This window comes from Corythoichthys intestinalis, chromosome 8, assembly GCF_030265065.1.
Source record: "Corythoichthys intestinalis isolate RoL2023-P3 chromosome 8, ASM3026506v1, whole genome shotgun sequence".
Lineage (NCBI taxonomy): Eukaryota > Metazoa > Chordata > Actinopteri > Syngnathiformes > Syngnathidae > Corythoichthys > Corythoichthys intestinalis.
This window is the reverse complement of record NC_080402.1, coordinates 2,387,202-2,413,858: the sequence shown is the minus strand read 5'-3', so window position 1 is coordinate 2,413,858 and position 26,657 is coordinate 2,387,202. Positions and strand designations below refer to the sequence as shown.

General features: G+C 42.4%; 1 protein-coding gene across 3 annotated transcripts in view; it reads right to left on the bottom strand.

The window, feature by feature from the left end:
* Window positions 1-26,657, bottom strand: part of gatb (glutamyl-tRNA(Gln) amidotransferase, subunit B) — a 47,889-nt gene that overhangs the window by 9,440 nt on the left and 11,792 nt on the right. For 2 of the 3 annotated variants that reach the window (XM_057843218.1, XM_057843216.1), the window contains exons 4-9: window positions 3,622-3,820; window positions 3,375-3,530; window positions 3,155-3,268; window positions 3,005-3,089; window positions 2,890-2,934; window positions 83-275 (exon numbers count right to left, since the gene is read on the bottom strand). In XM_057843218.1, coding sequence (XP_057699201.1) covers window positions 83-275; window positions 2,890-2,934; window positions 3,005-3,089; window positions 3,155-3,268; window positions 3,375-3,530; window positions 3,622-3,820 — 792 coding nt within the window. The remainder of the gene's footprint in view (window positions 1-82; window positions 276-2,889; window positions 2,935-3,004; window positions 3,090-3,154; window positions 3,269-3,374; window positions 3,531-3,621; window positions 3,821-26,657) is intronic. The other variant, XM_057843217.1, reaches the window with a different exon arrangement.

Below are 26,657 nucleotides of genomic sequence, written 5' to 3'. Positions count from 1 at the left end.
CACGACAAAGATTTAACCAGAGAGTAAGTTTTGCGATCTGAACCGATCCGGCGGCCCGATATTGGACCGCGACGGTACCGACCAGTAGAGTGTAGCTGTGCTCGGGTAGGATGTCGTACATCTCCACTAGGCGGTCTCGCCTCGCGGCGGGCAGCTCAGGAAGCTCCGCCCTTAAATTTTGCACCACCACCGCCCGCCGGACGTCGGCGCCGGGGGGGACGGAGGCGGCGTCCGGGTACACGGTGAGAGGCGGGAGGTTAGGTTCGGGCATGAACCTAGAGGAGTGGACAAAGTGAAAAATTGAGTCAGGACGGTTTTTAACATTGTTATGTACAATGTCCAGCAGGAGGTGCTAGCGTGCACATCTGTATATACATTTTAAATACAGGTAGTTCCCTGTTTACGAACGAGTTCTGTTCCTGGGCTGGCAATGTGTAACATGGGTTAAGATTCCCAATTTTTATTCAGTGCTTGTTTTCCTACACTCCCTGAATGCACCACATTACATGACAAGTCACATTATACCAATTCGCCAATCACCTAGGAACTATATAAGCTGTCTTGACTCCTCTCCCTCCATTCGTGTGAGAGAGAAGCCAAGGAGCAACAGCTGCAGATCAGTCTAGTGCTGCAACGATTAATCGATTAACTCGAGTATTCGATTAGAAAAAAAGATTCGAATTAAATTTTGCTGCTTCGAGTATTCGTTTAATTGAAGTGGCGTTGTAATGGTTTGTTTTGAAAGTGTTTGCATTTAGTTTTATTGATTTGGCTACCTCATTTCACATGACTGAATCAATCTGCTCCCTGTTAAGACCAACATAAGCTAAGTTTTTATTTGAGCTTTTTTTTTTTTAATCTTTTCAACGCATTCGTAATTTAGTTTATAGGTATATTTAGCCATTTTTTGTGGAAGTATGTTTCTGAACCATTTGTTAAGAGCATTATCAAAAAAAAAAAAAAACATGAGCATTTTATCGCATTTAAGTTAGCGGACTTTTGCTATGTAAGTTGGCCAACTTTTGTTGTACATAGATCCTCATTCATTTTTTTTTAAATACAGTTTGAAGCTAAGCTCAGGTGTTTTCATTTTTTATGTTCCTTATCCAATTACTCGATTATTCGAACTAAATATTTATCGATTAATCGACTACTAAAATAATCGACAGCTGCCGCACTAGATCAGTCTCAAACGCTTTTTGATGTCTCCAACCAATTGTATGTTTCAAACTTGTATAAAGGCTGTTTTATAACTTATAGAACCATACCCTTTTTATAATTTATTTTAAAAAACTTTTTTTTTTTTTTAAACATTGTCCCCCCCCCCCCCCTTATTCTATTGATCAATTCAAAAAGGGGAAAACTAAATATTAAGTTTTTAATTTGATTTTGTTGAATATTTACTGGTGGTCTTTAAAAGAACAAAATAACTGAAGAGGGAAAAAGTATATTTTTATGTTTTTAAATTTATTATTCTGAATAGCAAATACTTGCCAATTTTTCATCTTTATTTACATTTTCAAATAAAAAGAACATTAGAAATATTTAAAATGTTTGTCTTTAATTAAAAATAAAGATTTTTTTAAAAAATTTTGGTTATTTATTTTTATTCCAAAAAAGGGGGTGGTAAATCCTCTCTATATTTTTTTTTCTAATTAAAGACGACCAGAAGGGAAAAAAACTAAAAAACCTGAATATTCTCGATTTTTGTTAAAAAAAAAAAAAATTTTTTTTTAAATGTTTAGAAAACATTTTACCCATTTAAAACTTTTTTTTTAAAAGGATCATTGAAAAAAAGACCCCCCCAAAAAAATAAAATCCACAACGTAAATGGTTGTCAGATAAACTCATAAATTTAACTAGTAAATAGATTGGAAAAGGAAATAAAAAATAAAAAAAACATTTTCAATTTAAAAAAAGGGAGGGAAAGGGAAACTGTAAATCTTGTTGTTTTAATTAAAAATAAAGATTTTTTTTTAAATTTAGGTTATTTATTTTTTATTTTTATCAAAGAAAGGGGGGTGGTAAATCCTCTATTTTATTTTATTTTTTTGATTAAAGACAACCTGAAGGAAAAAACTAGAAAACCTGAATATTCTCGATTTTTGGTTAAAAAAAATAAGTTTAGAAAACATTTTACCCATTTAAACATTTTTTTTAAAAGGATGATTAAAAAAAAGACCCCCCCCCAAACAAAATCCACAACGTAAATGGTTGTAAACTAGTAAATTTAACTAGTAAATAGATTGGAAAAGGAAATAAAAAAAAAAAAAACATTTTCAATTTAAAAAAAGGGAGGGAAAGGAAACTGTAAATCTTGTTGTTTTAATTAAAAATAAAGATTTTTTTAAAATTTAGGTTATTTATTTTTTATTTTTATCAAAGAAAGGGGGTGGTAAATCCTCTATTTTTTTTTTATTATTAAAGACAACCTGAAGGAAAAAACTAGAAAACCTGAATATTCTCGATTTTTGTTTAAAAAAAAAAGTTTAGAAAACATTTTACCCATTTAAACATTTTTTTTAAAGGACCCCCCCCCCCCCAAAAAAAAATCCACAATGTAAATGGTTGTCATAGTAACTAGTAAATTTAACTAGTAAATAGATTGGAAAAGGAAATTTAAAAAAAAATACATTTTCAATTTAAAAAAAGGGAGAGAAAGGGAAACTGTAAATCTTGTTGTCTTAATTTAAAAAATATATATATTGATTAAATACAACCAAACGGGGGGGGGGGGTTAATATTCTCACTTTTTAATTTAAAAAGTTTTAAAAACATTTAAAAAAGGATTATAAAGTCACTCGTCACGCAAAATATTGTGGCTGTGACTTTAACACTTGTTGTGTGGTGGAGCTAATGTTGTATCAAGCAAATGCAAGGAGTGATCACCTGTAGTCCTGGAGAGCCTCTTTGTCCCTCATGGGCACGGTGGTCCTACCCAAAAAAAAAAATTACAAACTCCCGTCAACAGCACTGAAATGCCATCACTGATCACCGCCCTCACCCTGTTTTCGCGTCATACGCTCGAGTCTCATTTTGCACACGACCTCCTCGCCGCAGGACGTCCATCTGTCTCCGAATCTCGAAATCTAACCGTAAATGAACCCGATGAAATAGCCGAACCGCTTTCCGGGTATTCAAAAGGTTGACTTACCGATGGCTTTCGACAGATATCGAACACTGTTGATGTTCTTCACCTCTGTCCTGACGCCGAGCGCCTCGCCGGGCTTGCGCACCGACACGTTGGCGTCCACCCTCAGCTGGCCCTCTGAGAAAAAAAGTCACTCTTTCTCAACAAGAAAAGGTATTCGCGTCTGAATTGAAAGTAGACGTGATCGTTCCCGATTTCCGATCCCGACACAGAACATTTTTACCCGACATATTTCCTTGACAGGTCCCGAGCGCCTGCAGGATGAGCTGTAGCTCCCTGACAGCCGCCGCCGCCTCCTCGCCGCACGTCATGTCGGGCTCCATCACCAGCTCCATCAGGCCCACGCCTGAACGTGACGTCATTGGACTTTTATCGTTCGCTGAACGTGACGTCATTGGACTTTTATCGTTCGGAGCGAGGGGTTAAGTTCGGGTCAGTGGGGGGGGGGGGGGGGGGGGGGGAGATCTCACCAGCTCTGTTGAGGTCGACGAGCGTCTGTCCGCGGTCATCGTCGTGCAGGCTTTTGCCGCTGTCCTGCTCCAGCTGGATCTGCTTGACGCGCACGTTCTTGCGGACCACCTGCTTGTGTTTCTTGCCGTCCAGGAGGCTGTAGCTAAGGATGCCGTCCACTGCCAGGGGGCGCCGTTGCTGCGTGATCTGGTAGCCGGCCTAACATACAAAATAAATCTTAAAATTAAGGGTCATAGTTTGCCTGGTATTCCAGACTCACCGCTGTTCCAGCGATTGAGTCTGGCGACCTTCCGGCGGATCAAATTCCGAGGGTGGAGCAAGCCACAGCAAACAGACAGCGGAGTGGACCAACCAGCAACGAGCAGACGTGACATTAAAGCGACACGTAATTAGCGTGAGCGGAGAAAGGAGAGGTTTATTCAACATGGCTAGCGCGAGCCATGTTGACTGTTGTCAATGACTTGTTTCGATGTGCTTTTGGTAATTTAAAACTGGTTTTACAGCGAATTGGAACATATTCTCGGCTCTCCCGTTCGCCATCAGTGTTGTTGTAGAGACGACTTTCGGCGCGTAAGAGTGACGTTACTCGTTAAGAACACGTCACGCAAATAAACGAATCTGATTGGATGAATGATTTTGTACCTTGCTCGAGAGGCTGTTAATGGGCTGGGTCCCAGACTATTTCTCACAGAGTTTGAAAACTACAGGGAGAATAGTCTGGCTGTGCAAGGCAAGGTCATAGTATAGTGCTTTCCTGCCTTTTATTTATCATGAACCATGTTTGTCTTTGTTGTAAAGCACTTTGAGGGCCTTTCGGGTTTTTGTAAAGGGCTATAGAAATACATTTGATACTTCAAAACTGTCCAAATCTTCTTTTTGTTGAAGCCTCTTAATAGTTATTTTCTTTCCAATTTATTTGCCTTTTTTTTAAATTTAAAAATTAGGCTCTTTGTTTATATAAAAAAAAAAAAGGGGGGAAATTTTAATGTTTTAAATTTTAAATAAAAAAAGGGGCAAAATTAAATGTATAAAAAAAAGCAAATATTCTTTTTTTGGCAAAAAAAATGGATCTACACTGAAAGTTTAAAAAAACTAAATATTTATTAAATATTTAATTTAAAAAAAAAATGTCTATTTTAATCATTTTTATATTTTTTTCAATAAAAAAGGGGGCAAAACTAAATGTTTATATATCTGTCGTTCTGGATGAAAACAATTTTTTCATTTTGCTTCAACAAAAAAAAAATTCTGTGTAATTTGTGTAATTCAATAGATTTAAAAAAAAAAAAAAAAAAAAAAAAAGGTAAATATTCTCATTTCGATTCAAAAAAATACTTTTTTTAATTTTTCAGTTAAAAAAATATATTTTAAACATCCATCCATCCATCCATTATCTTCCGCTTGTTCCGGGGTCGGGTCGCGGGGGCAGCAGCTTTAACAGGGAAGCCCAGACTTCCCTCTCCCCAGCCACTTCAACCAGCTCCTCCGGCGGGATCCCAAGGCGTTCCCAGGCCAGCCGAGAGACATAGTCTCTCCAGCGTGTCCTGGGTCGTCCCCGGGGCCTCCCGCCGGTGGGACATGCCCGGAACACCTCTCCAGGGAGGCGTCCGGGAGGCATCCGAACCAGATGCCCGAGCCACCTCAGCTGGCTCCTCTCTACGCGGAGGAGTAGCGGCTCGACGCCGAGTCCCTCCCGGATGACCGAGCTTCTCACCCTATCTCTAAGGGAGAGCCCGGACACCCTGCGGAGGAAACTCATTTCGGCCGCTTGTATCCGGGATCTTGTTCTTTCGGTCACGACCCAAAGCTCGTGACCATAGGTGAGGGTAGGAACGTAGATCGACTGGTAAATCGAGAGCTTTGCCTTTCGGCTCAGCTCCTTCTTCACCACTACGGACCGGTGCAGCGTCCGCATTACTGCAGACGCCGCACCGATTCGCCTGTCGATCTCCCGCTCCCTCCTACCGTCACTCGTGAACAAGACCCCAAGATACTTGAACTCCTCCACTTGGGGCAGGATCTCATCCCCGACCCGGAGAGGGCACTCCACCCTTTTCCGACTGAGGACCATGGTCTCGGATTTGGAGGTGCTGATCTTCATCCCAACCGCTTCACACTCAGCTGCGAACCGCTCCAGTGAGAGTTGGAGGTCACGGCTTGATGAAGCCAACAGCACTAAATCATCTGCAAAAAGCAGAGATTCAATGCTGAGGTCACCAAACCGGACCCCCTCAACGCTTCGGCTGCGCCTAGAAATTCTGTCCATAAAAGTTATGAACAAAATCGGTGACAAAGGGCAGCCTTGGCGGAGTCCAACCCTCACTGGGAACGAATTCGACTTACTGCCGGCAATGCGGACCAGATCCTGACACCGGTCGTACAGGGACCGAACAGCCCTTACCAAGGGGCTCGGTACCCCGTACTCCCGGAGCACCCTCCACAGGATTCCCCTAGGCACACGGTCGAACGCCTTCTCCAAATCCACAAAACACATGTAGACTGGTTGGGCGAACTCCCATGCACCCTCGAGGACCCTGCTGAGGGTGTAGAGCTGGTCCACTGTTCCACGGCCGGGACGAAAACCACACTGCTCCTCCTGAATCCGAGATTCGACTTCCCGACGGACCCTCCTCTCCAGCACCCCTGAATAGACTTTACCGGGGAGGCTGAGGAGTGTGATTCCTCTATAATTGGAACACACCCTCCGGTCCCCCTTTTTAAAAAGGGGGACCACCACCCCGGTCTGCCAATCCAGAGGCACTGTCCCCGATGTCCACGCGATGTTGTAGAGGCGTGTCAGCCATGACAGCCCTACAACATCCAGAGCCTTTAGGAACTCCGGGCGGATCTCATCCACCCCCGGGGCCTTGCCACCGAGGAGCTTACCAACCGCCTCAGTGACTTCAACCCCAGAGATCGAAGAGCCCACCTCAGAGTCCCCAGACTCTGCTTCCTCAAAGGAAGGCGTGTCGGTGGAATTGAGGAGGGCTTCGAAGTATTCTCTCCACCGACTCACGACGTCCCGAGTCGAGGTCAGCAGTACACCATCTTCACTATACACAGTGTTAATAGTGCACTGCTTTCCTCTCCTCAGACGCCGGATGGTGGACCAGAATTTCCTCGAAGCCATCCGGAAGTCGTTTTCCATGGCCTCACCGAACTCCTCCCATGTCCGAGTTTTTGCCTCGGCGACCGCCGAGGCCGCAGTCCGCTTGGCCAGCCGGTACCTGTCAGCTGCCTCCGGAGTCCCACAGGCCAAAAAGGCCCGATAGGCCTCCTTCTTCAGCTTGACGGCATCCCTTACCGCTGGTGTCCACCAGCGGGTTCGGGGATTGCCGCCTCGACAGGCACCAACCACCTTACGGCCACAGCTCTGATCGGCCGCCTCAACAATGGAGGTGCGGAACATGGCCCACTCGGACTCAATGTCCCCCACCTCCCCCGGGACAAGGGAGAAGTTCTGCCGGAGGTGGGTGTTGAAACTCTTTCTGACAGGGGATTCTGCCAGACGTTCCCAGCAGACCCTCACAATACGTTTGGGCCTGCCAGGTCTGGCCAGCATCTTCCCCCGCCATCGGAGCCAACACACCACCAGGTGGTGATCGGTTGACAGCTCCGCCCCTCTCTTCACCCGAGTGTCCAAAACATGCGGCCGCAAGTCCGATGACACGATTACGAAGTCGATCATCGAACTGCGGCCTAGGGTGTCCTGGTGCCAAGTGCACATATGGACACCCCTATGTTTGAACATGGTGTTCGTTATAGACAAACCGTGACGAGCACAGAAGTCCAATAACATAACACCACTCGGGTTCTGATCGGGGGGGCCGTTCCTCCCAATCACGCCCCTCCAGGTCTCACTGTCATTGCCCACGTGAGCGTTGAAGTCCCCCAGTAGAACGAGGGAGTCCCCAGAGGGGGCGCTCTCTAGCACACCCTCCAAGGACTCCAAACATTTTAAACATTTTGAATATTTTTTAAAAAGGAAAAATTTAAATATTCCTTATTATCTTTTAACATTTTTAATAAAAAATGAAATAAAGATACAAATAATACAGAAAAAAGAACTGAATATGATTTTTGTAATATTTCAAGAAGAAAAATATTTAAAATAAATCTATATATTTAGGGCCCGAGCACTAGACGTGCGAAGGCCCTATTGTAATGCAAAGGATTATTATTATTATTATTAGGGCCCGAGCACTAAGCGTGCGAAGGCCCTATTGTTTTGCAAAGGATTATTATTATTATTATTATTATTATTATTATTATTATTAGGGCCCGAGCACTAGACGTGCGAAGGCCCTATTGTAATGCAAAGGATTATTATTATTATTATTATTATTATTATTCTTCTTTCTTCATGGCAAATGAAAATGGCCAATTTGGAGGCCTGAACATGCACGAAAAGTCACCAAAATTTGCACATACGTGCAGATTCGCGTAAATTTCGATAATCTTGCGTCGTTTTGAAAAAATTTCAAAAAATGGCTCAGTGGCGCCCCCTTGACCCTTAAAATTTTCAAAAAGGCCTCTCCTCTCAGGTTTTCAACGTAGAGCAATGAAATTTGGGGAGTAGATACCTTATGCCTAACTGTTCAAAAAAGCCTCTTGCACCCATGTTCCAAATCCAACAGGAAATCGGGTATTTTGGATCGAATGTGAAATTTTTTCGGTTCACAGTTGGAGTTTACGTTTGGAGGCTTGAACATGCACGAAAACTCACCAAAATTTGCACATACATTCAACTTTGCGTAAATTTTGATAATCTACAAAAAAATTTAACAAAATGGCTCAGTGGCGCCCCCTTGAAATTTTCAAAAAGGCCTCTCCTATTAGGTTTTTTCAACGTAGAACAATGAAATTTAGTGAGTCGATACATTGTACAAAACTGCTCCAAAAAGTCTCTTGCCCCCATATTCCAAACCCAACAGGAAGCTGGAAATTTTGGGTCAAATGCGAAATTTTATCGATTTACATTTGAGACCTTGTCGCTGAAGGATAAAGTTGGATCGTCTTCAAAATTGGTCAGACTATTCAGGAGACCTATGAGATCTTAAGTTTTCAAAATGGTGTGTTTTCATTCAAGGGTCTGGCCTGGGCGTGGTCCCAAAGTCGGCCATTTTTAGGCAAAATACCAAATTCAGAAAATGATTAAAAACTCTGTGATCCAACGTTCAATCTTTTTCATTTTTAGCATGTTTATGAGATATCCCAGCCTGAACACGACTGCATTGAAATATTACCCATTAGGCCTGGCGCCCCTAGTGGAAACAGGAAATGGCCTTCTTTACGAGACAGGCTCCTCCTCCAAGGGAAAAAAATCTATTGACCTCAAACCTGTTTCAGGGGAGCCTCAAGACATGTGTTCAGGTGCCTGATGAAAAATATTGAAGTTTCGTTGAAGCGGAGAGGTCCAAACTGGAAGTGAAAATGACCGTCAACAATTTGTCTCGCCAAAAACTTTGAACAGTCATAACTCGGCAGATATGCAACATATCTGCGCCAAACTTTCCGTGTTTGTTGAGAGTCATACCCTGAAGGTTCTTGTAGGGGTCATTTGCATCAACTCTACAGTGCCAACTAGTGGCGACAGAAAGAAGTTTTAAAAAAGGCCTTTCCTGTTGGGTTTTTTCAACGTAGAGCAATGAAATTTGGGGAGTAGATACCTTATGCCTAACTGCTCAAAAAAGCCTCTTGCACCCATATTCCAAATCCAACAGAAAATCGGGTATTTTGGATCAAATGTGAAATTTCTGTCCATTTCTAGTACAGTTTACATTTGGAGGCCTGGACATGCACGAAAACTCACCAAATTTTGCACATACATGCGGCTTTGTGTGGATTTCGATAATCTTGCAACGTTACAAAAAAATGTAACAAAATGGCTCAGTGGCGCCCCCTTGAATTTTTCAAAAAGGCGTTTCCTATTAGGTTTTTTTAACGTAGAGCAATGAAATTTGGGGAGTCGATACCTTGTGCAAAACTGCTCCAAAAAGTCTCTTGCACCCATATTCCAAACCCAACAGGAAATCGGGTATTTTGGATCGAATGTGAAATTTTTATCAATTAACAGGGTGCACATTTGAGACCTTGTCACAGAGGGAATCAATTGGATCATCTTCAAAATTGGTTAGACAATTCAGGAGACCTATGAAATCTAAACTTTTCAAAATGGTGTGTTTTCATTCATGGGTCTGACCTGGGCGTGGTGCCAAAGTCGGCCATTTTTTCGGCAAAATGACAAATTCAGTAAAGGACTAATAGCTCCTTGAAACAACGTTCAATCTTTTTCATATCTGGCATGTATGTGCGGGATCCCACCCTGAACACGAGTGCATTGAAATATTACTCATTAGGCCTAGCGCCCCCTAGTGGGAACAGGAAATGCCTTTTTTACGAAACAGGCTCCTCCTCCAAGGAAAAAAAAATCTATTCACCTCAAACCTGCATCAGGGGAGCCTGAAGACATGTGTTCAGGTGCCTGATGAAAAATACTGAGGTTTGGTTGAAGCAGAAGGGTCCAACAGGAGAAGTAAAAATGACTGAAGCCATTTCGTCTCACCACAAGTTTTGAACAGTCATAACTTCTACAACATATCTGCGCCAAACATATCGTGCTTGTTGAGTCATAGTCTGAAGGGTCCTGTAGGGGTCATTTGCATCAACCCTACAGCGCCAACTAGTAGCAATAGAAAGTCACTCATTTTTTTAAATATATGTCCAGTTCTTTTCAGGTTGGTCATTGTAGTTTCAAGACCTTTTAAAATACTTATTTTACGGCCCATGTCCACATGTCTCTGTCTGTTGCTGTGATGACCCTTTATTCGCTCCTTTTTTGTAGTCCTCTGTCCAATAGGGGTTTTTATCTCTTAGGTGTGTGAATGTAAAGAGGCAACTTTCGCGCATGTTAGGTTCTAATGAGATGATTAGAGAGGACGATATGCCACCACCCTGACCTGCACACTGTCCGAGTTGCATGACGTCCGAGTTGCGCTAGATTGCGAGGGCCCGTTCAGTCCTGCTTGCAGGCCTAGTTATTATTATTATTATTATTATTATTCTTCTTTTTTCAGGGCAAATGAAAATGGCCAATTTGGAGGCCTGAACATGCACGAAAAGTCACCAAAATTTGCACAAACGTGCGGCTTTGCGTAAATTTCGATAATCTTGTGTCGTTTTGAAAAAATGTCAAAAAATGGCTCAGTGGCGCCCCCTTGACCCTTAAAATTTTCAAAAAGGCCTCTCCTCTCAGGTTTTCAACGTAGAGCAATGAAATTTGGGGAGTAGATACCTTATGCCTAACTGTTCAAAAAAGCCTCTTGCACCCATATTCCAAATCCAACAGGAAATCGGATATTTTGGATCAAATGTGAAATTTTTATCGGTTCACAGTTGGAGTTTACATTTGGAGGCCTGAACATGCACGAAAACTCACCAAAATTTGCACATACATGCAACTTTGCGTAAATTTTGATAATCTACAAAAAAATTTAACAAAATGGCTCAGTGGCGCCCCCTTGAAATTTTCAAAAAGGCCTTTCCTATTAGGTTTTTTCAACGTAGAACGATGAAATTTGGCAAGTCGATACATTGTGCAAAACTGCTCCAAAAAGTCTCTTGCACCCATATTCCAAACCCAACAGGAAGCCGGAAATTTTGGATCAAATGTGAAATTTTATCGATTTACATTTAAGACCTTGTCGCTGAAGAAAATAGTTGGATAGTCTTCAAAATTGGTCAGACTATTCAGGAGACATATGAGATCTTAAGTTTTCAAAATGGTGAGTTTTCACTCAAGGGTCTGACCTGGGCGTGGTCCCAAAGTCGGCCATTTTTGGGCAAAATACCAAATTCAGAAAATGATTAAAAACTCCGTGATACAACGTTCAATCTTTTTCATTTCTAGCATGTATATGAGATATCCCAGCCTGAACACGACTGCATTGAAATATTACCCATTAGGCCTGGCGCCCCCTAGTGGGAACAGGAAATGGCCTTCTTTACGAGACAGGCTCCTCCTCCAAGGGAAAAAAATCTATTGACCTCAAACCTGTTTCAGGGGAGCCTCAAGACATGTGTTCAGGTCCCTGATGAAAAATATTGAGGTTTCGTTGAAGCGGAGAGGTCCAAACTGGAAGTGAAAATGACCGTCAACAATTTGTCTCGCCAAAAATTTTGAACAGTCATAACTCGGCAGATATGCAACATATCTGCGCCAAACTTTCCGTGTTTGTTGAGAGTCATACCCTGAAGGTTCTTGTAGGGGTCATTTGCATCAACTCTACAGTGCCAACTAGTGGCGACAGAAAGAAGTTTTAAAAAAGGCCTTTCCTATTGGGTTTTTTCAACATAGAGCAAGGAAATTTGGGGAGTAGATACCTTATGCAAAACTGCTCCAAAAAGTCTCTTGCACCCATATTCCAAATCCAACAGGAAATCGGGTATTTTGGATCGAATGTGAAATTTTCATGGGTTCACAGTAAGAGTTTACATTTGGAGGCTTGAATATGCATAAAAACTCACCAAAATTTGCACATACATGCGGCTTTGGATAACGTTCGATAATCTTGCAACGTTACGAAACAATTTAAGAAAATGGCTCAGTGGCGCCCCCTTGAAATTTTCAAAAAGGCCTCTCCATTTAGGTTTTTCTAACATAGAGTGATGAAATTTGGAGAGTCAAAACTTTGTGCAAAACTGCTCCAAAAAGTCTCTTGCACACACATTCCAAATCCTACAGGAAATCGGGTATTTTGGATTGAATGTGAACTTTTTATCGATTTACAGTGTGCACATTTTACACCTTGGCACCTAGGGAATTAGTTTGATCATTCTCAAAATTGGCGAGACTGTTCATGAGGCATATGAAATCTTAAGTTATAAAAATGGTGTGTTTTCATTCACGGGCCTGACCTGGGCGGGGCGCCAAATTCTTCCATTTTTTCGCCAAAACACCAAATTCGGAAAATGACTGATAACACCCTCATACAATGTTAAATCTATTTTAAATCTGGCATGTGTGTGAGGTATACCAGCCTGAGCAGGACTGGATTGAAAATTTACCATTTGTGCCTGGCGCCTCCTAGTGGAAACAGGAAATGCCCTTTTTTACGGGACACACTCCTCCTCTAAAGGGAAAAAAACAATCTACCTCAAACCTGCATAAGGGAAGCCTTAAGACCTGTCTTCAGGTGCCTGATGAAAAATATTGAAGTTTCGTTGAAGCGGAGGGGTCCAAACAGGAAAGTGAAAATGACTGTCAACAATTTTTCTCTCCAAAAACTTTGAACAATCATAACTAGGCAGATATAGAACATATCTGCGCCAAACTTCCCGTGCTTGTTGAGAGTCATACCCTGAAGGAACTTGTAGGGGTCATTTGCATCAACCCTACAGCGCCAACTAGTGGCGATAGGAAGTCACTCGTTTATCCAAAACATGTCCAGTTCTTTTCATGTTGGTCATTGTAGTTTCAAGACCTATTAAAATACTTTTTTACGGCCCATGTCCACGTGTCTCTGTCTGTTGCCGTGACGACCCTTTGTTCGCCATTTAAAGGAAATTTTTTTTTTCAGAGACTCAGGCAGCTTATAGAGCCACAATATTTGGCACACTTGGTCGAATTGGCCAAGTTAGAAGATTAATTTTGGTTTTGAATAAGGGCTTGGCTGCACAGCTCAGTAGTGGCTCCTTTTTTGTAGTACTCTCTCCAATAGGGGTTTTTATCTCTTGGGTGTGGGAATGTAATTAGGCGACTTTCGAGCATGTTAGGTTCTAATGAGATGATTAGAGAGGAGGATCTGCCACCACCCTGACCTGCACACAGTCCGAGTTGCGTGACGTCCGAGTTGCGCTAGATTGCGAGGGCCCGTTCAGTCCTGCTTGCAGGCCTAGTTATTATTATTATTCTTTTTTCAGGGCAAATGAAAATGGCCAATTTGGAGGCCTGAACATGCACGAAAAGTCACCAAAATTTGCACAAACGTGCGGCTTTGCGTAAATTTCGATAATCTTGTGTCGTTTTGAAAAAATGTCAAAAAATGGCTCAGTGGCGCCCCCTTGACCCTTAAAATTTTCAAAAAGGCCTCTCCTCTCAGGTTTTCAACGTAGAGCAATGAAATTTGGGGAGTAGATACCTTATGCCTAACTGTTCAAAAAAGCCTCTTGCACCCATATTCCAAATCCAACAGGAAATCGGATATTTTGGATCAAATGTGAAATTTTTATCGGTTCACAGTTTGAGTTTACATTTGGAGGCCTGAACATGCACGAAAACTCACCAAAATTTGCACATACATGCAAATTTGCGTAAATTTTGATAATCTACAAAAAAATTTAACAAAATGGCTCAGTGGCGCCCCCTTGAAATTTTCAAAAAGGCCTTTCCTATTAGGTTTTTTCAACGTAGAACGATGAAATTTGGCAAGTCGATACATTGTGCAAAACTGCTCCAAAAAGTCTCTTGCACCCATATTCCAAACCCAACAGGAAGCCGGAAATTTTGGATCAAATGTGAAATTTTATCGATTTACATTTGAGACCTTGTCGCTGAAGAAAATAGTTGGATAGTCTTCAAAATTGGTCAGACTATTCAGGAGACATATGAGATCTTAAGTTTTCAAAATGGTGAGTTTTCACTCAAGGGTCTGACCTGGGCGTGGTCCCAAAGTCGGCCATTTTTGGGCAAAATACCAAATTCAGAAAATGATTAAAAACTCCGTGATACAACGTTCAATCTTTTTCATTTCTAGCATGTATATGAGATATCCCAGCCTGAACACGACTGCATTGAAATATTACCCATTAGGCCTGGCGCCCCCTAGTGGGAACAGGAAATGGCCTTCTTTACGAGACAGGCTCCTCCTCCAAGGGAAAAAAATCTATTGACCTCAAACCTGTTTCAGGGGAGCCTCAAGACATGTGTTCAGGTCCCTGATGAAAAATATTGAGGTTTCGTTGAAGCGGAGAGGTCCAAACTGGAAGTGAAAATGACCGTCAACAATTTGTCTCGCCAAAAATTTTGAACAGTCATAACTCGGCAGATATGCAACATATCTGCGCCAAACTTTCCGTGTTTGTTGAGAGTCATACCCTGAAGGTTCTTGTAGGGGTCATTTGCATCAACTCTACAGTGCCAACTAGTGGCGACAGAAAGAAGTTTTAAAAAAGGCCTTTCCTATTGGGTTTTTTCAACATAGAGCAAGGAAATTTGGGGAGTAGATACCTTATGCAAAACTGCTCCAAAAAGTCTCTTGCACCCATATTCCAGATCCAACAGGAAATCGGGTATTTTGGATCGAATGTGAAATTTTCATGGGTTCACAGTAAGAGTTTACATTTGGAGGCTTGAATATGCATAAAAACTCACCAAAATTTGCACATACATGCGGCTTTGGATAACGTTCGATAATCTTGCAACGTTACGAAACAATTTAAGAAAATGGCTCAGTGGCGCCCCCTTGAAATTTTCAAAAAGGCCTCTCCATTTAGGTTTTTCTAACATAGAGTGATGAAATTTGGAGAGTCAAAACTTTGTGCAAAACTGCTCCAAAAAGTCTCTTGCACACACATTACAAATCCTACAGGAAATCGGGTATTTTGGATTGAATGTGAAATTTTTATCGATTTACAGTGTGCACATTTTACACCTTGGCACCTAGGGAATTAGTTTGATCATTCTCAAAATTGGCGAGACTGTTCATGAGGCATATGAAATCTTAAGTTATAAAAATGGTGTGTTTTCATTCACGGGCCTGACCTGGGCGGGGCGCCAAATTCTTCCATTTTTTCGCCAAAACACCAAATTCGGAAAATGACTGATAACACCCTCATACAATGTTAAATCTATTTTAAATCTGGCATGTGTGTGAGGTATACCAGCCTGAGCAGGACTGGATTGAAAATTTACCATTTGTGCCTGGCGCCTCCTAGTGGAAACAGGAAATGCCCTTTTTTACGGGACACACTCCTCCTCTAAAGGGAAAAAACCAATCTACCTCAAACCTGCATAAGGGAAGCCTTAAGACCTGTCTTCAGGTGCCTGATGAAAAATATTGAAGTTTCGTTGAAGCGGAGGGGTCCAAACAGGAAAGTGAAAATGACTGTCAACAATTTTTCTCTCCAAAAACTTTGAACAATCATAACTCGGCAGATATAGAACATATCTGCGCCAAACTTCCCGTGCTTGTTGAGAGTCATACCCTGAAGGAACTTGTAGGGGTCATTTGCATCAACCCTACAGCGCCAACTAGTGGCGATAGGAAGTCACTCGTTTTTCCAAAACATGTCCAGTTCTTTTCATGTTGGTCATTGTAGTTTCAAGACCTATTAAAATACTTTTTTACGGCCCATGTCCACGTGTCTCTGTCTGTTGCCGTGACGACCCTTTGTTCGCCATTTAAAGGAAATATTTTTTTTCAGAGACTCAGGCAGCTTATAGAGCCACAATATTTGGCACACTTGGTCGAATTGGCCAAGTTAGAAGATTAATTTTGGTTTTGAATAAGGGCTTGGCTGCACAGCTCAGTAGTGGCTCCTTTTTTGTAGTACTCTCTCCAATAGGGGTTTTTATCTCTTGGGTGTGGGAATGTAATTAGGCGACTTTCGAGCATGTTAGGTTCTAATGAGATGATTAGAGAGGAGGATCTGCCACCACCCTGACCTGCACACAGTCCGAGTTGCGTGACGTCCGAGTTGCGCTAGATTGCGAGGGCCCGTTCAGTCCTGCTTGCAGGCCTAGTTATTATTATTATTATTAGGGCCCGAGCACTAGACGTGCGAAGGCCCTATTGTAATGCAAAGGATTATTATTATTATTAGGGCCCGAGCACTAGGCGTGCGAAGGCCCTATTGTAATGCAAAGGATTATTATTATTATTATTATTAGGGCCCGAGCACTAAGCGTGCGAAGGCCCTATTGTTTTGCAAAGGATTATTTTTTTTTTTATTTTTTTTTATTTTTTTTTTTTTCAGGGCAAATGAAAACGGCCAATTTGGAGGCCTGAACATGCACGAAAAGTCACCAAAATTTGCACATACGTCCGGAAAATTGTAAATTTCGATAATTTTGCAACGTTGCAAAAAAATATAACAAAATGGCTCAGTGGCGCCCCCTTGAAATTTTAAAATTGGCCTATAACATTAGGGTCTGTCAGCGTAGAGCAATGAAATTTGGGGGGTCTATACCTTGTCCAAAACCGCTCCAAAAAAGCATTTACACGCATATTCCAAACCCAACAGGAAATCGGTTATTTTGGATCAAATATGAAATTTTTATCGATTTACAGGGTGCACATTTGAGACCTTTTCGCCGAGGGAGTTAGTTGGATCATCTTCAAAATTGGTGAGACTGTTCAGGAGACATATGAAATCTTAAGTTTCTAAAATGGTGCGTTTTCATTCACGGGTCTGACCTGGGCGTGGTGCCAAAGTCGACCATTTTTTCGGCAAAATGACAAATTCAGTAAATGACTTATAGTTCCTTGACACAACGTTCAATCTTTTTCATATTTGGCATGTATGTGTGGTATCCCACCCTTAACACGAGTGCATTGAAATATTACCCATTAGGTCTAGCGCCCCCTAGTGAGAACAGGAAATGCCTTTTTTTACGAGACAGGTTCCTCCTCCAAGGGAAAAAAATCTGTTGACCTCAAACCTGCATCAGGGGAGCCTTAAGACCTGTGTTCAGGTGCCTGATGAAAAATATTGAGGTTTTGTTGAGGCGGAGGGGTCCAAACAGGAAAGTGAAAATGAACGTCAACAATTTGTCACGCAAAAAACTTTGAACAGTCATAACTCGGCAGATATACAACATATCTGCGCCAAACTTCCCGTGTTTGTTGAGAGTCATACCCTGAAGGTTCTTGTAGGGGTCATTTGCATCAACTCTACAGTGCCAACTAGTGGCGACAGAAAGAAGTTTTAAAAAAGGCCTTTCCTATTGGGTTTTTTCAACATAGAGCAAGGAAATTTGGGGAGTAGATACCTTATGCAAAACTGCTCCAAAAAGTCTCTTGCACCCATTTTCCAAATCCAACAGGAAATCGGGTATTTTGGATCGAATGTGAAATTTTCATGGGTTCACAGTAGGAGTTTACATTTGGAGGCTTGAATATGCACAAAAACTCGTAAAAATTTGCACATACATGCGGCTTTAGATAACGTTCGATAATCTTGCAATGTTACGAAAAAATGTAGCAAAATGCCTCAGTGGCGCCCCCTTGAATTTTTCAAAAAGGCGTTTCCTATTAGGTTTTTTTGACAGAGAGTGATGAAATTTGGGGAGTCGATACCTTGTGCAAAACTGCTCCAAAAAGTCTCTTGCACCCGTATTCCAAATCCAACAGGAAATCGGGTATTTTGGATCGAATGTGAAATTTTTATCGGTTCACAGTAGGAGTTTACATTTGGAGGCTTGAACATGCACGAAAACTCACAAAAATTTGGACATACATGTGGCTTTGCATAACGTTCAATAATCTTGCAACGTTACGAAAACATGTAACAAAATGGCTCAGTGGCGCCCCCTTGAAATTTTCAAAAAGGCCTCTCCATTTAGGTTTTTTCAACGTAGAGGGATGAAATTCGGAGAGTCGATACCTTGTACAAAACTGCTCCAAAAAGTCTCTTGCATGCATATTCCAAACCCAACAGGAAATCGGGTATTTTGGATTGAATGTGAAATTTTTATCGATTTACAGTGTGCACATTTTACACCTTGGCACCTAGGGAATTAGTTTGATCATTCTCAAAATTGGCGAGACTGTTCATGAGGCATATGAAATCTTAAGTTATCAAAATGGTGTGTTTTCATTCACGGGCCTGACCTGGGCGGGGTGCCAAAGTCGGCCATTTTTTCGCCAAAACACCGAATTCGGAAAATGACTGATAACTCCCTCATACAACCTTCAATCTATTTTAAATCTGGCATGTGTGTGAGGTATACCAGCCTGAGCAGGACTGGATTGAAAATTTACCATTTGTGCTTGGCGCCTCCTAGTGGGAACAGGAAATGCCCTTTTTTTACGGGACACACTCCTCCTCTAAAGGGAAAAAATCAATCTACCTCAAAGCTGCATAAGGGAAGCCTTAAGACCTGTCTTCAGGTGCCTGATGAAAAATATTGAAGTTTCGTTGAAGCGGAGGGGTCCAAACAGGAAAGTGAAAATGACTGTCAACAATTTTTCTCTCCAAAAACTTTGAACAGTCATAACTCGGCAGATATACAACATATCTGCGCCAAACTTCCCGTGCTTGTTGAGAGTCATACCCTGAAGGGCCTTGTAGGGGTCATTTGCATCAAACCTACAGCGCCAACTAGTGGCGATAGAAAGTCACTCGTTTTTCCAATACATGTTCAGTTCTTTTCAGGTTGGTCATTGTAGTTTCAAGACCTATTAAAATACTTATTTACGGCCCATGTCCACGTGTCTCTGTCTGTTGCCGTGACGACCCTTTGTTCGCCATTTAAAGGAAATATTTTTTTTCAGAGACTCAGGCAGCTTATAGAGCCACAATATTTGGCACACTTGGTCGAATTGGCCCACTTAGAAGATTAGTTTTGGGTTTTGAATAAGGGCTTGGCTACACAGCTCAGTAGTGGCTCCTTTTTTGTAGTACTCTCTCCAATAGGGGTTTTTGCTACTTTCGAGCATCTTAGGTTCTAATGAGATGATTAGAGAGGAGGATCTGCCACCACCCTGACCTGCACACAGTCCGAGTTGCGTGACGTCCGAGTTGCGCTAGATTGCGAGGGCCCGTTCAGTCCTGCTTGCAGGCCTAGTTATTATTCTTCTTTCTTCATGGCAAATGAAAATGGCCAATTTGGAGGCCTGAACATGCACGAAAAGTCACCAAAATTTGCACATACGTGCAGATTCGCGTAAATTTCGATAATCTTGCGTCGTTTTGAAAAAATGTCAAAAAATGGCTCAGTGGCGCCCCCTTGACCCTTAAAATTTTCAAAAAGGCCTCTCCTCTCAGGTTTTCAACGTAGAGCAATGAAATTTGGGGAGTAGATACCTTATACCTAACTGCTCAAAAAAGCCTCTTGCACCCATATTCCAAATCCAACAGGAAATCGGTTATTTTGGATCGAATCTGAAATTTTTTCGGTTCACAGTTGGAGTTCACATTTGGAGGCTTGAACATGCACGAAAACTCACCAAAATGTGCACATATGTTCAACTTTGCGTAAATTTTGATAATCTTTGAAAAAAATTAACAAAAAGGCTCAGTGGCGCCCCCTTGAAATTTTCAAAAAGGCCTGTCCTATTAGGTTTTTTCAACGTAGAATGATGAAATTTGGTGAGTCGATACATTGTGTAAAACTGCTCCAAAAAGTCTCTTGCACCTATATTCCAAATCCAACAGGAAGTCGGAAATTTTGGATCAAATGCGAAATTTTATCGATTTACATTTGAGACCTTGTCGCTGAAGAAAATAGTTGGATCGTCTTCAAAATTGGTCAGACTATTCAGGAGACATATGAGATCTTAAGTTTTCAAAATGGTGAGTTTTCATCCAAGGGTCTGACCTGGGCGTGGTCCCAAAGTCGGCCATTTTTGGGCAAAATACCAAATTCAGAAAATGATTAAAAACTCCGTGATACAACGTTCAATCTTTTTCATTTCTAGCATGTATATGAGATATCCCAGCCTGAACACGACTGCATTGAAATATTACTCATTAGGCCTGGCGCCCCCTAGTGGGAACAGGAAATGGCCTTCTTTACGAGACAGGCTCCTCCTCCAAGGGAAAAAAATCTATTGACTTCAAACCTGTTTCAGGGGAGCCTCAAGACATGTGTTCAGGTGCCTGATGAAAAATATTGAGGTTTCGTTGAAGCGGAGAGGTCCAAACTGGAAGTGAAAATGACCGTCAACAATTTGTCTCGCCAAAAACTTTGAACAGTCATAACTCGGCAGATATGCAACATATCTGCGCCAAACTTTCCGTGTTTGTTGAGAGTCATACCCTGAAGGTTCTTGTAGGGGTCATTTGCATCAACTCTACAGTGCCAACTAGTGGCGACAGAAAGAAGTTTTAAAAAAGGCCTTTCCTATTGGGTTTTTTCAACATAGAGCGAGGAAATTTGGGGAGTAGATACCTTATGCAAAACTGCTCCAAAAAGTCTCTTGCACCCGTATTCCAAATCCAACAGGAAATCGGGTATTTTGGATCAAATGTGAAATTTTTATCGGTTCACAGTAGGAGTTTACATTTGGAGGCTTGAACATGCACGAAAACTCACAAAAATTTCGACATACATGCGGCTTTGCATAACGTTCAATAATCTTGCAACGTTACGAAAACATGTAAAAAAATGGCTCACTGGCGCCCCCTTGAAATTTTCAAAAAGGCCTCTCCATTTAGGTTTTTCTAACATAGAGTGATGAAATTTGGAGAGTCAAAACTTTGTGCAAAACTGCTCCAAAAAGTCTCTTGCACACACATTCCAAATCCTACAGGAAATCGGGTATTTTGGATTGAATGTGAACTTTTTATCGATTTACAGTGTGCACATTTTACACCTTGGCACCTAGGGAATTAGTTTGATCATTCTCAAAATTAGTGAGACTGTTCATGAGGCATATGAAATCTTAAGTTATAAAAATGGTGTGTTTTCATTCATGGGCCTGACCTGGGCGGGGCGCCAAACTCTTCCATTTTTTCGCCAAAAACCGAATTCGGAAAATGACTGATAACTCCCTCATACAACGTTCAATCTATTTTAAATCTGGCATGTGTGTGAGGTATACCAGCCTGAGCAGGACTGGATTGAAAATTTACCATTTGTGCCTGGCGCCTCCTAGTGGGAACAGGAAATGCCCTTTTTTACGGGACACACTCCTCCTCTAAAGGGAAAAAAATCAATCTACCTCAAACCTGCATAAGGGAAACCTTAAGACCTGTCTTCAGGTGCCTGATGAAAAATATTGAAGTTTCGTTGAAGCGGAGGGGTCCAAACAGGAAAGTGAAAATGACTGTCAACAATTTTTCTCTCCAAAAACTTTGAACAGTCATAACTCGGCAGATATACAAGATATCTGCGCCAAACTTCCCGTGCTTGTTGAGAGTCATACCCTGAAGGGCCTTGTAGGGGTCATTTGCATCAACCCTACAGCGCCAACTAGTGGCGATAGAAAGTCACTCGTTTTTCCAAAACATGTCCAGTTCTTTTCATGTTGGTCATTGTAGTTTCAAGACCTATTAAAATACTTTTTTACGGCCCATGTCCACGTGTCTCTGTCTGTTGCCGTGACGACCCTTTGTTCGCCATTTAAAGGAAATATTTTTTTTCAGAGACTCAGGGAGCTTATAGAGCCACAATAGTTGGCACACTTGGTCGAATTGGCCGAGTTAGAAGATTAATTTTGGTTTTGAATAAGGGCTTGGCTGCACAGCTCAGTAGTGGCTCCTTTTTTGTAGTACTCTCTCCAATAGGGGTTTTTATCTCTTGGGTGTGGGAATGTAAATAGGCGACTTTCGAGCATGTTAGGTTCTAATGAGATGATTAAAGAGGAGGATCTGCCACCACCCTGACCTGCACACAGTCCGAGTTGCGTGACGTCCGAGTTGCGCTAGATTGCGAGGGCCCGTTCAGTCCTGCTTGCAGGCCTAGTTATTATTATTATTCTTCTTTCTTCATGGCAAATGAAAATGGCCAATTTGGAGGCCTGAACATGCACGAAAAGTCACCAAAATTTGCACATACGTGCAGATTCGCGTAAATTTCGATAATCTTGCGTCGTTTTGAAAAAATGTCAAAAAATGGCTCAGTGGCGCCCCCTTGACCCTTAAAATTTTCAAAAAGGCCTCTCCTCTCAGGTTTTCAACGTAGAGCAATGAAATTTGGGGAGTAGATACCTTATGCCTAACTGTTCAAAAAAGCCTCTTGCACCCATATTCCAAATCCAACAGGAAATCGGGTATTTTGGATCGAATGTGAAATTTTTTCGGTTCACAGTTGGAGTTTACGTTTGGAGGCTTGAACATGCACGAAAACTCACCAAAATTTGCACATACATTCAACTTTGCGTAAATTTTGATAATCTACAAAAAAATTTAACAAAATGGCTCAGTGGCGCCCCCTTGAAATTTTCAAAAAGGCCTCTCCTATTAGGTTTTTTCAACGTAGAACAATGAAATTTAGTGAGTCGATACATTGTACAAAACTGCTCCAAAAAGTCTCTTGCACCCATATTCCAAACCCAACAGGAAGCTGGAAATTTTGGGTCAAATGCGAAATTTTATCGATTTACATTTGAGACCTTGTCGCTGAAGGATAAAGTTGGATCGTCTTCAAAATTGGTCAGACTATTCAGGAGACCTATGAGATCTTAAGTTTTCAAAATGGTGTGTTTTCATTCAAGGGTCTGGCCTGGGCGTGGTCCCAAAGTCGGCCATTTTTAGGCAAAATACCAAATTCAGAAAATGATTAAAAACTCCGTGATCCAACGTTCAATCTTTTTCATTTTTAGCATGTTTATGAGATATCCCAGCCTGAACACGACTGCATTGAAATATTACCCATTAGGCCTGGCGCCCCTAGTGGAAACAGGAAATGGCCTTCTTTACGAGACAGGCTCCTCCTCCAAGGGAAAAAAATCTATTGACCTCAAACCTGTTTCAGGGGAGCCTCAAGACATGTGTTCAGGTGCCTGATGAAAAATATTGAGGTTTCGTTGAAGCGGAGAGGTCCAAACTGGAAGTGAAAATGACCGTCAACAATTTGTCTCGCCAAAAACTTTGAACAGTCATAACTCGGCAGATATGCAACATATCTGCGCCAAACTTTCCGTGTTTGTTGAGAGTCATACCCTGAAGGTTCTTGTAGGGGTCATTTGCATCAACTCTACAGTGCCAACTAGTGGCGACAGAAAGAAGTTTTAAAAAAGGCCTTTCCTGTTGGGTTTTTTCAACGTAGAGCAATGAAATTTGGGGAGTAGATACCTTATGCCTAACTGCTCAAAAAAGCCTCTTGCACCCATATTCCAAATCCAACAGAAAATCGGGTATTTTGGATCAAATGTGAAATTTCTGTCCATTTCTAGTACAGTTTACATTTGGAGGCCTGGACATGCACGAAAACTCACCAAATTTTGCACATACATGCGGCTTTGTGTGGATTTCGATAATCTTGCAACGTTACAAAAAAATAACAAAATGGCTCAGTGGCGCCCCCTTGAATTTTTCAAAAAGGCGTTTCCTATTAGGTTTTTTTAACGTAGAGCAATGAAATTTGGGGAGTCGATACCTTGTGCAAAACTGCTCCAAAAAGTCTCTTGCACCCATATTCCAAACCCAACAGGAAATCGGGTATTTTGGATCGAATGTGAAATTTTTATCAATTAACAGGGTGCACATTTGAGACCTTGTCACAGAGGGAATCAATTGGATCATCTTCAAAATTGGTTAGACAATTCAGGAGACCTATGAAATCTAAACTTTTCAAAATGGTGTGTTTTCATTCCTGGGTCTGACCTGGGCGTGGTGCCAAAGTCGGCCATTTTTTCGGCAAAATGACAAATTCAGTAAAGGACTAATAGCTCCTTGAAACAACGTTCAATCTTTTTCATATCTGGCATGTATGTGCGGGATCCCACCCTGAACACGAGTGCATTGAAATATTACTCATTAGGCCTAGCGCCCCCTAGTGGGAACAGGAAATGCCTTTTTTACGAAACAGGCTCCTCCTCCAAGGAAAAAAAAATCTATTCACCTCAAACCTGCATCAGGGGAGCCTGAAGACATGTGTTCAGGTGCCTGATGAAAAATACTGAGGTTTGGTTGAAGCAGAAGGGTCCAACAGGAGAAGTAAAAATGACTGAAGCCATTTCGTCTCACCACAAGTTTTGAACAGTCATAACTTCTACAACATATCTGCGCCAAACATATCGTGCTTGTTGAGTCATAGTCTGAAGGGTCCTGTAGGGGTCATTTGCATCAACCCTACAGCGCCAACTAGTGGCAATAGAAAGTCACTTGTTTTTCCAAAACAGCATTTGTTTAAAGATAATACATTCATGTCATATGAAAAAATAGTACAAGATTTCCAGATCAAAGGGGTCAATTTCCTTCAATACAATAAAATCAGGGCAGCCATCAGAAGCAAATTTCCATCACTAACGGGTACGTTAGACCCACCACCTTTCGTAAATAAAATAATAAATATACATCCTCAACAAAAAAAAATACTTTCAAAAGTATATAAAGCCCTCTCATGTAACAACTCTACTTGCCTACCAATCGAAAAATGGAATAACGAACTTTCGGTAACATTAGATAATAACTATTGGTCCAACATCTGTAAAAATGCATTTATAATGACAAAGAATAAGAACCTTCAGCTTATACAGTTCAAAATACTGCACAGATGGCATATTACTCAATCTAAAATGCACAAAATGGGGTTCTCCCAATCCGATAAATGTATAAGCTGCAACGAAGATATTTCAGATACATACTTTCATGCTCTTTGGCAATGTAAACCAATACAAGATTTCTGGGCACAGATAACGAAGAAACTCTCTTTCCTATTGAACTGCAGGATTCCATTGTCTCCAACTCTTTGTCTGCTTGGCGATCTGAATACAGTGAATATCTCTATCCATCAAACCCGTCCACTACTAGCAAGTCTAACGATAGCCAAAAAAACAATATTGTTGAATTGGAAAAACAAACAAAACATTAGCATTAACCAATGGCTAAATCTAATCATTGAATATATAACATTAGAGAAAATATCTGCCAAACAGACAAATAAAATGGACAAATATGAACAACAGTGGGAAACGGTCGCAAGAATGATGAACATAGACTAAGGATTCTCTCTCACCTGCGAAGGAATGCCACAAAAATAATAAAATTGTATACATAAATGGATGTATGCGGGGTGTCCAGGGAAGTTGTATGCATCCTTCTGCAGCTGGAAACTGGACATGTTTAAATCCGAATTGTTTTATACACTCCCAACAGCATGTAATAAATAATTTTTCTTCCTTCACAGTTTAGTCGGTCAATGGGCTTATTTTACAAGGATACTCATGGACAATTTGGTTTCCAGCTGCTGGGGATCATATGCAACTTTTTTTGGAACACCCTATATATTACTTATCAGACTTGGAACAATTAAGGAACTATGCGTAAATAATACACTTCACTGGTCCTTGGCATACATCTAATGGTGTTTGATAAACCTCTTCTTCTATCAGCTTTACAGGTGGAGTTTGTTGGCGTCCTGCCCTGGGCCGTCCCGCCGCCGGTCTTGGCCCCCGGGATTTTCGGCCGGGGCTTGTCCGGTTGCGTCTGGCTGTGCGGGGGGTCCCGTCGGGCGCGCGCTGGTGTCGTGGGCGGGTGGGGGGGCCGTGCGGGTGCCGGTCCGGGGCCGCGGCCCTTCCCCGGCCGGCCGGGTTGGGGTGGGGGCCGGGGGGTGTATGCGGCAGCCATGGTTCCCTCCCAGGTCCGCCCGGCCGGAGCCGCGTCTCCCTGTACCGGGTGCCGGGGAGGTGCCCTCTGGTGCCATACCGCGCGCCCCTCTTGGCCCGGGGGTGGGTTGTGGGGGGTGCGCTTCTCTCCCCTTGGTCTGTTTCCGGCTCTGTCTGCCTCCCTGGGCCGCGGCGGCCGCGGCTGCCCCCCGGCCGGCGGGGTCGTTAGCGGGGCCTCTTGGGGCCCGCGGGGCCTAGGGTGAGGCTTGTTGTCCCTTGCCGGTGGGGTGGACGCCCCCTGGTCGCCGGCGCTTGGTGTGGCGCCTGCTCGGGGTGCGGGGTGGGTGCTCGGTGGGTGGGAGGGGGGTGGGCGGTCGCGGAGGCGCCGTGGGTGTTCTGGGGCGGGGATTGATCGGGGCCCTGACGCTTCTTCCGCCCTGGGGCCGGTGGTTCTGGTGGACGGGGCCACGCCCGCGGGAGCCTGCCTCTTAACTCACGCACTTCTCACTTCGGCACTGTAAATATTTTTCACCCTGGCACTTACATGCTCATACATTTCTCCGGGGAGAGTTGGGACGGGGCTTTACAGTCCCAGCCCGACT